We start from the raw sequence: 17,174 nt of genomic DNA on the forward strand, positions 1-17,174 counted from the left end.
ATTCGTTTTTGATATAATATATTGAGAGAATCAACAAGGTCTCAAATATTCTTCACTTTTTTCTGCAATTTCATAATTGAAATGTTTTTTAATTATGCAAACACAAAAAAGAAAAAAATAGAGATCGCTTTATTAATACATTCGTTATGTTACAAAATATAAACTTGGAAAACATGTATATAAAAAACGGACGTAAACATAGGCTTATAAAAAAGGTGTTAATTTACAACTGTACATCTCCAAGGTACTGGCTTTGCCTCTTTTTAGGCGCACGCCTCAAGCTCCCTAAAATGTTCAACAATTCCGATACGGCTTTTGGCGCCTCCTTATCCTTATTACTCTCCTTCTTCGCCTTTTTCAGTGTAAACTTTCCCTCTTTGATGGCATTGATTATGTCATCGTTCACACCTGGGGCAGCCACCACTTTCTTTTCTTGCCCACTATCTTCGACTCCTATACTTTGCGCAAGCTCTTGCACGGTTGCTCTACTCTTTCTTCTTCTCAATGGCACGACTGGGGGTTGGTCAGCAGGCGTAAACTGCGGAGGCGGCGGCGGCGGAGGTGGTGGTGGTGCTAAAGGAACTGCTTTGGCCTTTTCTTCCGCCGCCTCTGCTCTCGCTATTGCACCTTGGAGTTCGGCTTCAACGATTTTGAGTCGCTCTTCCAAAACCTCCACGTGGGAGTTGGTCTCGGAGTCTTCTAGCCTTTCCTGCAAAATTAATACGATTAATTTGAATACAACATGTACAACAAATTCCAAACCTGTAACCCCGCTATTTCTTCGTCATATTTATTTCTCTCTTCCTCCAACGTCCTCTTCAGGGTCTCAATCTCTTGAAGTAAAAATAAGTTATTTGCCCCTTCATCGTCGTCGCACAAACCATGTAAGAGTAACGTACTCTGGTGAGCCAAAACGTTTCGCTCTTTTCTGCAGTCTTCAGCTTCTTTTCTGAAAGCAAATTGTAACGTTCCGAATTTTGTAAGTAAATGAACGGTTCAGAAACTTACTTTAGCGAGTCAATGCTTTCACGTTGTTGCTGATCGATTTCTCTTAGCTTTTCTACTTCCTTCTTCAGGACATCCGACAATCTCAGAAGCTGATCGCGTTCGTTTTTTAATTCGTCTAATTCAACTTTCAGAGATTTGTTTTCTTTTTTTGTTGCCTCTAACTCCTGCAACAACATATAACCTTTAAAAAAACGGCCATTAAATTTCCAATGATTACCTCATTTAGTTTAAGGTTGTTCTCCAAAGCTTGAAACTCCGACTGTTTCACAGAATCTAATTCAGTCTGCAGTTCTGCAACTTCTGTGCTTAAGTGTTTAATCGTTTTGTTTAGATTTTCTATGTCAGCATCTCCGGCTGACTCCCCGGTGTCCACACCCTCATCCACCGCATCCTTGTCAGAGAGGAAGAGAGTTTTTCGTTTGAGCTCTTTGTTCTCCTTGTACCATTGCGAAGCATCTTTTAAGGCCCTGGAAAAAAATGTAGAATTCTTTAGGTAGTTATTGGAAATAATAAAAAGGTACACAAAGACACATCACATACATTAGCCGCAATAATCTAAACCATTGCTCACTCATTACCTGGCCATAGCACCAGTTTCCGTCTCATACTGATTTTTTAAAGTTTCGTACTCCTTGTACAAGTTTTTTGATGCAGTGGAGAGTTTTGTGAACTCCTCATTCTTCTCGAACAGTTCCGTTTCTAAGTGTTCATGTTTCACCTGAAGGTTAAGGTTCTTCTTCTCCAAGTCATTGAGGCTTCTGAGAGCTGCGGAAAAGATTCGTGGTTTTTAAAATAGTGACTAGTGAATGTGACAAAAACTGAAGACTCTGCTAGTTATGGAAAATCGAATAATTAAATACAGCCTTACCTTTTTCTTTCTCGGTGAGTAGTTTTTTCCGCTTTTCTTCACTTTCTTCATATTTTTGCTTCCACCTGTGGGCTGGATCACTTATCGTAACTCTGGAGGTAGTGCTGGAATTAGAGCTTTGCCTGCTCAGTTGCTTTCTCAGGGGAATGCTTGAACTTCCATTCAGTTTGACTGCTCCGATTGTGTGCCGATTGGTATTAGCGCTGCAGCTAGTTCTGCTTCTATTCATTTGGACTGAAATAGAAGCAAACAATTCGTCTAAGTTTGCTAGTCCCGTTAGTCATGCCGTATTTTCAAAATATTACACATCATGGGCGGAACATTTTAAAGTGCTTATCATTCTGATAACATTATTATTTTTTAATTAACAATTTTAATGAAACTTGGGACATTTACAGTTTTTGACTGTATTATTAAAAATATATAAACACTAGATAGAAAAACTTTTGATTTTCTTATAGATCAAAAAATGAGATATCTGTGATGTTTCAAAACTTTTTTTTCTTTCATTACATGATCGTTACCACTGTATCCTAATGATATACCATTAACAAGTTCTATAAACTCATTTACTGATATATCTTAACTGGTTATGCAATGCGATGAACAATGGTATCTGCAATGCAAAAGGAAAACACAAGCAGCATTTTTTATCTGTCATAAATTTAACAATCATTAAATAAAATGTTTTATAATAATTGTTGTTGCTTTAGTCAGCTCACAATAACTTAACTGAAGTTTAATAATATATTATGCAAGAAGTTTTATACACGCCATTTTAGTCACCGGATTGACTTGGTAAGAGCACAAGAAGTTATGGCAACGTGACAACTACTCGGACCAGATTATTATGGTAAATTTTACCTAGAACGACAAACAGCCAGTGTAACTATTATTGGACGTTAAAAAATACGTTAATCAAAACGCTGTTATGTACCCTAATTTTAAAATACCCTGGAATAATGAAAGGTCAATTTCTGTTAACAACCATTCCTTCTCTAAATTCTGTTGGTATATATATTTTCAGCTTAACAACTCACTTGTAATATTTTCTTAGGCATCCCTTCTACCTGAAGTACCTAAACCTATCTATTCTCTATATATTTGTTTCTATGTAAACAGACTAGGCGAACTTTTAATTAGATCAATATTAATTACTCGGTAACTAGGTTAACTAGCAAAAATATATTCTAATCATTGAAATTTTTCAAAGGAATTAAAGACCCAATTTGTTTCTAAATTCAATCCATGCTGCATTTCTTACCGTTTCTGATCAAAAGTGGAGAAATCCAATAGAAATTGCTTTGCTTTTTTTACCTAATAAGTACGCATGATCTAGGTATTACTATAAAATTTAGAAACGAAATGGCAAAAAATATTATCACGTGCATATTTATTTTCAGTGAATGACGCGATTTCAAGTACTAACTACGACAATTGTAAGGAAAGCGATAAGGTTATCACCACGAGATAAAAACATAAACATTCAGGTTAACGAAAAGTTCGGTTTTTACAGTTATCGGGGGCGGAAATTAATCACATTATTAGGAAAAACAGGCAACAAATTCCGTCGAGGATGCGTTCTAAAATTAGCCGCGAATAATAACGCCATGTTTTCTGAATGTCGTAGGTACTATTGTCGATTGCGAGATTCCGCAACCCAAACGGAGATGAAAGCGGTAAAAAATTCCGAGAATTTTTATGGCGCTTTTATTTACAGATTGATTCTTTACATTCCAGATCCTTTTCGACAGAAACAAACAAGCCGGGAGTATTTCCACATTTCACTGCTTGTTTTTTTTTTCTTATTTTTAGACCCGAAAGACTTTCGTTTCGCAGGCGTGATTTAAATGTACGCTTTCACTGGAATAATGGCGCTCATATTCGTCGACAAAAACTCAACAATGTGACAAATCCATTGTAGAACTTTTGGTTAAATTTGTACCAAAATATATCGTGTTGCCTTTTGCATGTATTTATTGAAGCTGTCGACGCCAATAAATGGCGGAACCGGTAGGTAAAAGATAGAACTTTAGGAACGGATCCCTTAAACGTTTTTAAATGACATAAACGGATAATTTATTGTTTATTTGGATAAGTATAATCTTAAAATTAAATTAAGAAAAAATCAACGACGTTAAATATTTACAATGTGTAAATAATTTGAGATTGAAAATCACCGTGTTTAATTCTTTTATTGTTCGCCATTAATAATATCTTTTCCAGTGTGAATAAATTATTTATTGATTTGTTTACAAAATAACAATAGGTAATAAAATCATTAAATGTTTGTTGGAGTAGGGTCCGGCAATACGATAAATTTTGACATAAACGTATTCTTTCATTCATTCTTAGGCCTAAAAACGCTAGTCTAGAACGATTTCATGGTATCTATAGTCGGCTGTATACAAATTAGCTTGCAATATTCCTATTGTCCAAATACACTGGAATACAGTGTAGCGTCTTATGGGGTCCAAATTTTATCTCAACATTTTTACTTTTACTCGGTCGGCGCTGGCAAGGAATCCTTTTGCATATCATGCATGAAGCAGAACGAAACGTGTTGTAGTTGCTTTAAGACCTGTTGTTAAAGCCTCTAAAAAAAGCCTCTGCGATCTGTTATGGTATTGTCACGCCATTAATCGTATGACCATTGATCTCAGTTTCATCAAAATAGATGATATTGTTGATTGAACTTTAATACCTGTGTAGCACAATTAATTATGTCTGTCCGCTCCAACATTATACTTTTGCGATGAAGCTTCACATATTTATGGTTTATCTACTTCACGTACTTAAAGAAAAACTTTAATTTTATAAATTGCAATTAAAGTTGGGAGAATGTTTTTGAACAATTTTCTTAAAATGGGGTTTTTAAATTCGCCATCGTTCTTTTCCACTTCTTTCTTGATGTTTTTTTTTTGTATGAGAGGTTATAAAGCGAATCTTCCTCAGCCCGTTCTGGGCGTCTCAAGACACCCTGGGGATGGATGGTATGTCCCCTTGGCGACGACGGGTTGGCAACAGCCGACCGTGTAAACCCAGTGTGAGCGTACTCACACTTCCTCTCTTGACGACAAAACAGTGTGCCCTCCATCTGGAACTGAGTCAGCATTACTTCAGATGGAGTGTCCGGACGCGCGTGATGTTCTCTCGCGCCCTATGATCTTCCCCATGATCTTTCGGTCTCCTATTGACTAAGGTTCAGCGAGCTTGTATAAGATTTGGCCCTTCTATCCTCTTGGCAGAAAGTATTTGCTTTGCCATTTTGCAGACGTGGCCTTAATTTGTCGGTGACTCTAACATTTTTTCTACTAGGTTGTCTGGGCTTATGTGACCGAGTATTTGCTCTGCTATATTCCGCTGCAGGTTCCATCTTGGGCAGAAAAATAGAGTGTGTTCAACCGTATCCACGTTTATGCAATAAAGGCACTCCTCGGTTTCGGCCAGATTGAAACGTTTGAAGTAGGCTTCAAAGCACCCGTGCCCGGTGAGTATTTGTGTAAGAAAGAAATCTACTTCACCGTGTCGTCTCTCAAACCATGGTCTTATATTTGGAATTAGCTTTTTACTCCATTCCGCTGTACCATCATCTATGTCCCATTCCTCTTGCCAGCACAACATCACCGCGTTTTGTGCTTCCGTTTTAGCGTCTGGTCCATCTTTCTCTATACGGGCTCTGCACTTAACTAGGAGATTAATAGGTGGGATCCTAGCTATCACCATAAGTGCCTTATTGGAAGTTGTTCTGTATGCTTCGGATACTCTTATGGCTACCCTCCTTTGAACACTACTCAGAATCCTTTTATAGACTTTCTTCTCAACTGCTTGCTCCCATATTGAGGCGCCATATAGTAGTATTTAAGTCACTACTGAGCATAATATCCTCCTGGTGCTTTCACGAGGCCCATTCACTTTTGGTAGAAGGCGACTGATGTTGTTCAAGGCCTTGTTGGCCTTTTCTGTTACGGCTCTGATGTGGGCCCCCATGGACATGTTTCTATCTAGTTTTATAGCTAAATATCTGACTACTTCCTGACTCTGAACTGTTGTGTTTTCCACTGTGACTGAAATGTTTTTAACTTTCCTTCCAGCAACAAGTAGGACTGCCTCTATTTTTTGGGGGGCTAATTTCAGGTTTTTAGATTTCATCCATTCCGTGACATTGTAAAGGGCAGGATTGACTACTGTTTCCATCATCTCGGCTTCTTTTACTTCTGCTAAGATAGCCAGATCGTCAGCATATCCGACAAGGGTAATACCATTTGGAACAGGAATTCGGAATACACCGTTGTAATACACATTCCATAGGGTTGGACCTATTACTGATCCCTGCGGGACCCCGCATGTGACGTCCATTTGCGCTGCCTCACCTATGCTTAAACGCCTATCTTCGAGGTAGCTTGCTATGATGTTATACAGATAAGGGGCTATGTTACGATTTCGAAGCTCTTCCAATATACCCCACCATGGTGCCGTGTTGAAGGCATTTTCGACGTCTACCGTGACAAGAGCACATAACTTCCTCCTTCCCCACGGTGTCTGTTTTACTTCGTCTATCTTTTCTCGTATCCTTCTCAAAGCGCTGATAGTTGATCTCTTTTCCCGAAACCCATGCTGTTCTTCTGCCAGTCCGCCAGTCCTTTCAATTTCTTCCTTGAGACGTTTTACCAACAAATTTTCCAGTAGCTTACCAGCTACATTGATTAGGCATATGGGTCTATACTTCTTATCCTGACCTGGTTTCTCTATAAGGATAAGTCGCGCCAATTTCCATATTCTAGGAAATTCTCCCTTCAGCAATATTTTGTTCATGCGGTCTGTGCACTCCTCAATATAATCCTTCGCAATTGTCTTTATAATTTCAGGAGGGAGATTGTCCGGTCCAGGGGCTTTGCTATCCCTTATTTTTCCAACTGCAGTTCTTAGTTCTTCGACAGTAAACAGAGGTATGTCCCTAGGTTGAACTGTTACCTTGTTCCACTTTTGCAGTGGTCGAGTCGGAAAAAGTGACTTAGCAATTTGTAATTGCTTTTCATCTGACATATTTAATGGTGGATATTTTATTTTGTTGGTAACAATCTTGTACCCTCTTCCCCATATGTCTTTGTCTACTTCCTCGATCACTTTCTTCCATGCAGCTTTTTTTGCCTCAGAAATTGCTCTTTTGAGTTGGGCTCTATCTGTTTTATATTTATCATGGCATAATCTGTTGACTGATTCATCGCTACGTTTGTTCGCTATATATATATATATATATATATATATATATATATATATATATATATATATATATATTTTTTTTTTTTTTTGATATATCTATTTTGGCAGACATTCTTTTAAAATAATTTAATTTTTATTATTATTTTATTATTATATTTATCTTTTTCAAATCGATGTATATTTTTCGCTTAAAAAAATAAAAACCTGCATACTTATAACAATATCGCTAATATGATAGCATGCAGAGAAATTCAGTTTTATATTTAAGTGAAAACCGTGCGGGGGACTAAGAAAAATTAAGAGATTAAATTTGCTCGTAAATGAATGCAACTGTTTTTTTTTAATGAAATCAGTGGTGTGCCACTGACTGTCTATGAATAAATAATATTTTGCTTAATTAGGTGGCCACTGCACTGGTTACATCGAGAAATTATTTTTGTGAAAAATAAAATATCTATCTAAAACAAAATATCTAGTTAGGAAAAAAAAATAGAAGACTGTTCTTTCTACTTTTATATTTTTATTGAAATAACGTAACATCCTAACAACAAGATAAATAATAAATGATTCTTATTTTAAAAAAAAAGGACTAACTACTATAAATAATTTTTAACGAAATTGTTTGTTAACAAATTGATACCAACCTTTTTGAAAAAAAGTTGAACATAGAAACTAAATAAGTTGTTAAAACTGGGATGCGATAAACCGAACTTTTAAGATGCTCCCATAAGAAAATGCCCCAACTAACCAATTTTCTCGTACTGCAAAACTCCAACGCTCCAGTGACATGCGGCTGTGCTGTTGGCCTTGACTGTACCAAAATACAAAAACACAACTTTCGAAAGCCACACTAAATACATCCACCACCACAATTTTGTCGAGACAGGAAATTGTAGACTCAAATTTTTGTTCAGACACAAAGCAGAGATATCTTGTAACACGATTTGATGCGGATCTGGAAGTCAGTGGGTGTGACGAATTAGATACGATAAAATGAGACACTAAATTGGTCAAACGGCTTTACTTAATTGTTTCAAGTTTCCTTTTATTTGACTCGTCTACTTTTATAGCCGGCCTGTAGTTATCACGAGTTTACCTTGAATCATTGCTCTTTATCGCGAAGATCTTAGTTATGTCGAATTGTGTGATTATTCTACAGAGCGTGAAGAAATTCAAAAACGAAAATATTCCCTGTACTCGCAGCCTGAACACCCTGTATCCAACAAAAGTAAAACTTTATGAAAAGGTTGTTTTGGTCACAATATTCTGTATTCTGTATATATATATATATATATATATATATATATATATATATACCCCTACAATTTTGGTTCAGAAATCAAGATTATTTAGAAAATTGCGCAAAATGCAAATATAAATACCTACCATAAAAAACATAAAAAAAAACTCATTCTTACAAAACCAAAATTTCTGAACGAATAAAAATTTGTAAATGTTTTTTTTAATTTGTTATACTGCTTTTATTATTGAATGTAGCGATTATTTAATTACCTGTTCTAACGCATAAATTTCTATATTTATCGGGACATAGCATTTTTGGAAATTTACAATAAAGAACATTATCATTAAAACTTGTAGTATAAAATTATTGCAATGAGATTTATCTCCATGAGAGTAGGTATTTTTCTTCAAGGGCAATGACGATTATATCCTTTGCAAATGTTACGGGAAATCTTTTAGATTAAATGCCCCGGGACGTATCTCAATTACACGTTCTAAACAATAAGAATTTTAATAAAGCATGTGGCGGCTAACAGGAGACAGTAACGATAACAACACATAAACGGAGAATAATTATTATTTCATTCCAAATAAAAGAAGTCCGTTTATAGACCTCTGAACAGTCTGCAAAAATTTAATAATAATAACGACCGCGACATAAATAATTCATTTGATCTACAATCGGGCTTGTTAAGTCCATTGCTTATGATTAATTTACATTTAAGAGGAGAATTAACCTCAATTTTGCGTTCTCCTTCATTTGATGTATTATGTTATTACGTTTTGGTTCACTGGTAAGAATGCAATTTCAACTTGCGAGTTTTTACCATTTAACATGTCGGGAAACTAGGAAAAATGATATTATAAACAAAAATTTATTCGCCAAATGTGGAGCTCAAAAAAAATTGCGTTGAAACCTTCCAATCTTTTTAATAGTGCTTGATAGAAGAAAAAAAATGAAAAAGCTTTTATCTATACGAGGTAAATCACAAATATAAACTTTGGTTAGTTTTGGTTGCTTTCTATAACAGGCGTTGCTTCATTCATATAATAAATTAATATTATAATTTGTTAAATGAGAGGCATTGCATAATAAGTTCTACTGAGCTAGTCCTTTTGTTAATTTTTAAAATCGTTTTCCTCATTTTTTGTTGATAACTGCAGTGTTCAGTTCAGTAGTTCAGCATTTTTTGTATTCCGCTGCTATGTGTAGAAAATTTTCAAAATAATGAGCATTGACTTAGCTAAACTATGTACTCTCGTAGAAACAGTTGTGGCCCTCGCAACTGATCACTCGTTGCTTACTTTTTACACATTGTAACTTTTCTTCATAAATTCATCAAAACTTTATTCCACCCATTATGATTTTCTCTGAGTCGTTTACAATGTTGGAATTACTAATTAAAACTATCAAATTTTCAAAATGGGAATTTGGCACTTTCGTGGCACACTTAAGACAAATATTTCAAATGTTTGCAGAAACTGGCTCTAATTTCCAAGTCCTGAATATGTAGTTATTAGAATGTGATCGATATTTTGAAGTTGGTTTTAATTGTCTTTCAGAACAGTGGATATAGTGTGTTACACTTTCACATGAAATTTTTGAATTGTAAAATTGTGCAAAAGCATGTTACAAATATATATATATATATATATATATATATATATATATATATATATATATATATATATATATATATATATATATATATATATATATATATATATATATATATATATATATATATATATATATATATATATATATATATATATATATATATATATATATATATATATATATATATATATATATATATATATATATATATATATATATATATATATATATATATATATATATATATATATATATATATATATATATATATATATATATATATATATATATATATATATATATATATATATATATATATATATATATATATATATTTATATATATATATATATATATATATATATATATATATATATATATATATATATATATATATATATATATATATATATATATTCTCACGTATTGATTCACGGATGGAAAAATGTGATGACACTATATTCCGGGATATCATCCGTTCGCTCGTTGAACTCCGACTGGAATCCTGCTTCCGACTGGAATCCTGCAGACGTTTCGCCAAAATCTCACTTGGCATCTTCAATGCTCGCGCTCCGAAAACACTTCGAAGTGTTTTCGGAGCGCGAGCATTGAAGATGCCAAGTGAGATTTTGGCGAAACGTCTGCAGGATTCCAGTCGGAAGCAGGATTCCAGTCGGAGTTCAACGAGCGAACGGATGATATCCCGGAATATAGTGTCATCATATATATATATATATATATATATATATATATATATATATATATATATAAATTGGATGGCAATGAAAATCTAAGATAAAAGAATTTAAGATATTAAATTAGCCCAAGATATTTAAAAAAATGCCAAAAACTAAATATGTAAAAAATATTGCTAGCTCGGTACAAAATATACAAGTACAACATTCGCCACTTATATTATTGGTCTTGTTTACTCATTGATAGTGAATATTCTTAGCGGAATAATAATATGGACAAGCAGACACGGATAAAGATTTCGAAATTTGGGATACTGCGTAGAATTCCTTGCATGATAGATGTGTACCTAAGCGATACTGTACTTTTACATCCACGGTAGGTTGAGGGTGTGTCTCGAATAAGTTCGTTGTGAACCAAGAAACTTCATGTACCACGTTTAAATTTTAAATCTGTTTAATGTTTTAACTGTCATAGGTGAACTTAAGTGAATATTGGGCAACTGGAAATCTAAGAAATTGTTCATCGGTGGGCTCAATTTTGCGTGCAATTAAAATTAGGTAGAATAATTGATAATAATAGGTTAATTCAATTTGGATTCAGATCCCGCATTGTTTTATTTTAGGTTGGAGCAAACAAATGACATATCTAAAGGTGATTAAAGAAGTTATTGCTCTCGTTAAAATTATCATTGAAAAAATATTAGTCCCTGTACTTTTAGAGATTTAATGAGTTTTATAATTTAGGGAGAACGAAAATGACTAAAGTCAATGCATTAAACAACATGGCACAAAACACATCTAAAGAAAATTTCAATAAAATTCACAACAAATGTAAACGTAAAATTGTCTAGTATCGTCTTGATGAAACTATCGAAATAGGTGATTTTTTCATTACTCCATGTGTTGCTTATATTTTATGTCAGTTATCCCAGTGGGAATGTTTCCGTTGACTTAAGGATTTGATTTTTCGATACACCTTTTTTGAGCAACAAAAACATTCTCAGCAATGCATCGCCAGAAACAGATACCATATCGCAGCCTTGGGTTGACATTTACAAAATATTCCTGATTTAACCTGTTCGATGTTGCAAGTATGTTTCATGTACAAATGCACCAGTCAAGATTCAAGGTTTGGGAGAGTTAGCAATTGGCCTGTGCGCCACTGCGACCCAAAGGGTCTATTTTGGCTCTCTTCGTAACTAAAAAGGTTTATCTAGGTTCGTCTCTCTGGATAGTTACAGCATGGAGTAAGTTGGAGTAACTCATTGCCTCTGGTTAGGATATGTTCAACAAATAAAAACGGACTCTCGATAGACATCCGTATAGTAACGTTGGTGTCCCATTAACACATTCAGTGTTTTCTTCCACTCCCCTTAAGCTTAAATTTCTCTTAAGTCTGCAGTCGCCCGTCAGTAAATCTACCATTATTGGCATGTCTCTCCAAACTTTCCGGAATACTATTTGAAATAAGTCTTAAATTTTTCTTAAAATTAGTATTGGTAGTAAGTAAGTTGAACTTTTTCGAATTTTAGACCGGTTAGACCGGTGAACTGAACCTCGCTCCTTCTGTTTTGGAATAGTTTTTTAATCTAAAATAATCTTATTCTTTATTAGTCTCTTTTGTTTTTTGGTGGCCGAAATCAGCATTGATTGTGCTTGGTTTTCGTAACATCTTCCTAACGGTCGCGTATTGCGCAAATACAACAACCTGGAGGAATTGTTGACATATAGAGAACACCCAATGCGCATTTTAAATTAATTCAAATTATTACGATGATGTCTGCAAGCGATGAATTTTGCATAACGAATTAAATATTTAACTGTTGTTAGTCTTTGTTTGCATAAAGACAAAGCGTTGATACGATAGCGAGTAAGCGAACCAAAGACGTCACGCAATTGTTAAATTGAATTTCTTTATCTAAGACAGAAAAGGTTCGTCCGCGATTTTATATTCTACGCTGGTACGATTTTCGTTCCACAAAAGTTTAACATCGAACAGGAAACCGGAAAAACGAAATGCTGATTGGGAATCGAAATCTTTTTTTATCCAGGCGGTAACATTTTGAATGAAAATACTTTAAACGGACTTAATAATGGGTTATTGAATATTTGCGAGATTGTTCGTGTTTCAAATTCGGTTTGATTAGGGTTATTAGACCAGGATTGTGGTTCAACAATTGAGTTCATCTAACGAAGAAGTGGAAGTGAAAATTATAATTACAGTTTTCCTTGATAAAACATTATTACATAAACGATAAACAAGTCTCTTCTGGATTCACACGAGTTCATATTTATCAGAAAATATCTGCATTTATTACATAGCAGCTACAGCGTTGATTCTACTCGTTACTAAATTGCCCATCATTCCCTCATTCATTTTATATGAAATAATGTGAGCAAAATTATAGTCGTCGCATGTAAACTCACGAAATAAAATCTTCGTATATTCCTTTCCCAGTTTCTTTCTTAGGTACATTTTCAATGTCTTCACACCACAGCATAAAAATGCAATTAATATTTTTTTTACATTTTAAATGTATCACTTCTGAAGAAAATTTGACACCAATTCGCAGAACAACGTTTTCTACTGCTTTCCGACATCCTATTATTTAATTGATATCGTAACAAGCGAACGGAAACGCGTGAGCAGTCAGCATTTCTAGAGACAACTTGAACATTCGACACCCATCTCAAGACACTTCGATCTAGCCTCAATAGAGTGTAGTCAAAGTGAGAAAAAATATAAATAATACACATAACACAAATCATTAGTACTGTATACACAGTGAACATTCGTGTATAAATAGTTAAAACTCTGTACACGAAATAATTTTAAGTTCACTTTAAATTTAACGCTGAAGGACTTATTTAATATCACCGTCGCTTTTGACAAATTAGAAAGATTTTAATCGTTTTAAAAACATAATGATATTAATTTGTCTTGAAAAAAATGCAATGTTACTTAATAGAAATAAGGTAGACACAACACACGCACTAAACTGAAACTAAAGAAATTGAATTGAACAACTCGCTCTGCTTATCCAAACTATTCTCTTCGATGGGCACAAAATGCTTACTGGTCTTGATACTTGATATACTATAATTTTGTCGTAATGAAAAGCTGCTGGAGCATAAAAAAGCATATGTAGCATATTACCGTATCAACTCAAATCAAAATACAAAAAACAGATCGAAAGAATACCTAACCGAAGTAAATGCCTAGGCAAGTGCCTACGACATATATGATTCATTGGAAAGTTCGTTAGTTGTTTGCGTTTCATTAGCACTAAGAAGTACCTAAATATTTCTTGTTTTTTAAGAAAGCAATTGTATACCGATGAGAATATCCAGCGTAGCTTTCTTTTCCAATTGGCCTCTGGCCAGCATTTAATCGTCGCAATATTTTCACCATTACGTTCACTTTTTGCGACAGGAATTTGCAAGATCAGTGTCTATACAATCTCGACACGTTTTAACGGCTACGTACGGTGAATAATTCACGTGCCAGCATTTTATAAACAATTACGACAATTATTATTATTGATTACGTTTTAGTTGCTTTACTTTGACGCCAGGTTAAAAAATTCCGTAATAAAACAGAATGTAATATCAAATTGTTTACAGATATATCTGGTAGCACGTGTTTCCCGTATAAGGGTCATCATTAAGAGCTAATAATGTCAAACGATATGAAGTAAACAAAAATGAAATCGTTAATATGAAACGGGTGTTCTAAGCTGTCCGTTTGTTACATTTTAAACTTAGGTCAACAGTTAATAAAATACAACAGAAAATTGCGTTTATTAAAAAAATTAGTAAATGTATAGGCATCAAATTCCTTAGTTATAGATACGGATTTTGAGAATTAGATTTAAAAACTTAAAAATTTCAACAAACACAAAAAATAATATGAAAAAGAATCCTATAATAATTAAGAATGACAAAAAACATTACAAGTAAAATTAATAAATGTAAACAGGCACACATATAAACAAATATCCAAAGGGTTTTAGGGCTCAGGATACTTTAAAAATACTAACAATTATAACCTGAAATGATAAAGATAAATGTATCAAAGTAAAATTTAATCTATTTTGATGTACATGTTGTAATGGAAATGGTAAAGTTGGTATATAAAATATGGAATATTCTTCATTAGCCATCAATGTTCAAAAATTATTACAACAATGGTACAACAAAATTTGAAATTGAAGAAATGAACCTACTGGTTCAAAATCGACTTCATTTTGAACTAGTCTTTGACATGTTCCTCTGAAGGAAAAATGGTAAGGCTCTAGTTAATTGGATATGTTTAATAGTTTTGATTTTTTTTTATTTTTTAAGTTGAACTCTTCTCATTTGTTTAATACTTCTTGGTGATACGATACCCATCAGACATTGATAGCACGATGAGACCCAAAACATCCCCAAGCAAAACAAGATGTTTTCTTGCTCAAAAAACACACATTTAAATTGGAAATTAAAAGAAAATAACAACACTGTTATAATAACATGTTGGAAACATCGGAGGTAAATTAAAAAACTCAACTAATAGTTCAAAAATTTACAACATATACTTTAATTTCCATTGGCGTGCCCATTCGCCAAAAATAGTATTTATTGCCAAATCGCACATAACTGTTAAACATTGTTTCACTATTAGTCTTCGTCAATGAACTGAATCTATTAAATATGTAGTAAACGGCATAAGCAATTTTTAACTTGACGAATTTTAAACTATAGGCTATTTCAAAAAAATGTAGAGTAATAAAATTGCAAATCCTATGCAGTTGCGTTTAATTTCGTTTTCGATAATAAGAGTAGATCAATTTTGTTCAAATAGCCTTTGCGGTCATTCTTGACCAATTACTTAGTGCCTTCAAAAGTATATTTGTTTAATTTAACGTATTACTATTTGCTGTTAAGCAGTTGTATAAATAGTCCACACCAACGAAAAGATGTATATGCTGTCGGTGAGTAAAAAAGTAACTATTTTAAATGTATATGATTTCATAAAATATTCATACTGGAATTTTACTGATGTACCCGACTGTTTTTAAAATATTGCAGAAAAAAAAGACTAATTGGAATCTCCCAAGAAAAACCCCCCCAGGAGACTAAAAGGCAGTAATGAAGACAGAAAAGTATAATTCCAAGAAAAGTTCATTCTTGCCAGCTTAGCAAATTCGGAAAAGCATAACCGTAAAGCACTTTTATTGCGATGAAATTGTTTGCTGGCGACGAAAATACCAATAGTACCAAAAATGTGGCAAGAGAAAAATAACAAGTGCTTGCTCACCAACCTTTTTTTATACGTATTTTCGCTCAATAACTTGACGTCCCTTTAAAATTCAAAAGCAATCAAATTAATTTTAAAAAAATGTAATAAGGACCTGAGTCAATCAGATTGCTGATGGCAGCTTAAAAGAGCTAAGGTGCGCGCAACGTAATGGTAATCAGTGCAGCAGCGCGATAGAACACCCGCTGGGTGTCAAACACCTGGTCTTTCCCGGTCGAATAACTCGCCAAAAAACGCTCGCAACGCTAAAATTTCTTCACAGGATGGTCTCGCGGACTACAAATACCCGATTTCCTCCAAACTTGCTCGTAGGACGAGAGTCAACGAGCACTTTTCGTAGGTCGGAAAATACGCTTACCGTACCCGAACCTTGACGGTGCGACACACTGACACATTTCCAGCGGATTCGAAAAAATAATCACCGTCTCGCTTCGTACGCTGGCCGTTTACAAAGGCATTGTTTGGCCAAAGAAAAATCTTTTACCTGTCCCGCAATCACAATTGGTAATCCTCTGGGTGTGTGCGTGTGGTGAAAGTCTCCTTCGAGGGCGAGAGCACTGGACACTTCTTTGCCGATTTGAGAGACGTTCGCGATCGAAGACAAATCTCGGTTGACTAGATGCATACGTACACGCGTATATGAGTTCGTACCGGTACTGCGAATGACTCAGCCGCGGAGGAATAAACGCGGGTCGTTCCTTTTTTTACTCGCCGAGATAAGACCGGAACGCTTGTACGCATGACGCGCTCGGTTTCCTTCGAATCTTCTTTTTATTGAGGAAAGGCTTTCTATTCCTCGCCTTGTCTAGATAGCGCAGTCAATGGGCACTTTAAATAACATAACGTCAGTATGAAATTTTGATTTTAAGTAGTTAAAAGTACAGGATGGTCGAATTAGGATATTTCTATAAAACAGACCGGATGGACATGGACATATTTACTATTGAAGGTTGAAGGAAGCCATGAAAGATCTTAGGTGCTTCTAGTAAACAACTGTAATTTATTCTTGACTACTTCATCAGGAAGAATAAAAAAATGGAGAAACATTCCATTATATTCGACCATTATTGTTCTACAACCAAAACTGCAAACAAGCAACCAAAGTTTGAAAATAATACCAACCAAAAAAGAGTTTTGTCAAGTTATATATGAAAATACGATTAATATTTTTCTGCCAACTGTATATTCTAAATGATGGAAAATTAATGAAATAATTTA

At 34.3% G+C, this 17,174-nt stretch overlaps 1 protein-coding gene across 3 annotated transcripts; it reads right to left on the minus strand.

Annotated features, from left to right (window-relative positions):
- Window positions 1-106: 106 nt before the first annotated feature.
- Window positions 107-16,640, minus strand: LOC132703130 (shootin-1-like). 3 transcript variants are annotated; one of them, XM_060672214.1, is made up of 7 exons: window positions 16,441-16,640; window positions 1,877-2,110; window positions 1,587-1,773; window positions 1,226-1,475; window positions 1,009-1,172; window positions 763-949; window positions 107-709 (listed from the first exon to the last, which is right to left on the minus strand). In XM_060672214.1, the coding sequence occupies exons 2-7, from the start codon at window positions 2,103-2,105 to the stop codon at window positions 224-226; spliced, it is 1,503 nt and encodes a 500-aa protein (XP_060528197.1). In that variant the 5' UTR covers window positions 2,106-2,110; window positions 16,441-16,640; the 3' UTR covers window positions 107-223. The 3 variants fall into 3 exon arrangements, with proteins under 3 accessions (XP_060528197.1, XP_060528196.1, XP_060528198.1); XM_060672213.1 differs by lacking the exon at window positions 16,441-16,640 and adding an exon at window positions 7,848-7,974; XM_060672215.1 differs by lacking the exon at window positions 16,441-16,640 and adding an exon at window positions 3,141-3,235.
- Between the last annotated feature and the right edge of the window lie 534 nt (window positions 16,641-17,174).

The sequence above is a fragment of the Cylas formicarius genome, unplaced genomic scaffold (genome assembly GCF_029955315.1).
Source record: "Cylas formicarius isolate icCylForm1 unplaced genomic scaffold, icCylForm1.1 PGA_scaffold_6__28_contigs__length_40554024, whole genome shotgun sequence".
Classification (NCBI taxonomy): Eukaryota; Metazoa; Arthropoda; class Insecta; order Coleoptera; family Brentidae; genus Cylas; species Cylas formicarius.

What these genes read in the sequence shown, in the direction of transcription:
- LOC132703130 (XM_060672213.1), bottom strand. Translation starts at nt 7,959, where the DNA reads ATGTATTTAGTGTGGCTTTCGAAAGTTGTGTTTTTGTATTTTGGTACA. An exon ending in ACTCACCGAGAAAGAAAAAG is followed by an intron (nt 1,774 to 1,876) that starts GTAAGGCTGTAT and finishes TCTTTTCCGCAG; the next exon opens with CTCTCAGAAGCCTCAATGAC. An exon ending in GAAAGCATTGACTCGCTAAA is followed by an intron (nt 950 to 1,008) that starts GTAAGTTTCTGA and finishes ATTTGCTTTCAG; the next exon opens with AAAAGAAGCTGAAGACTGCA.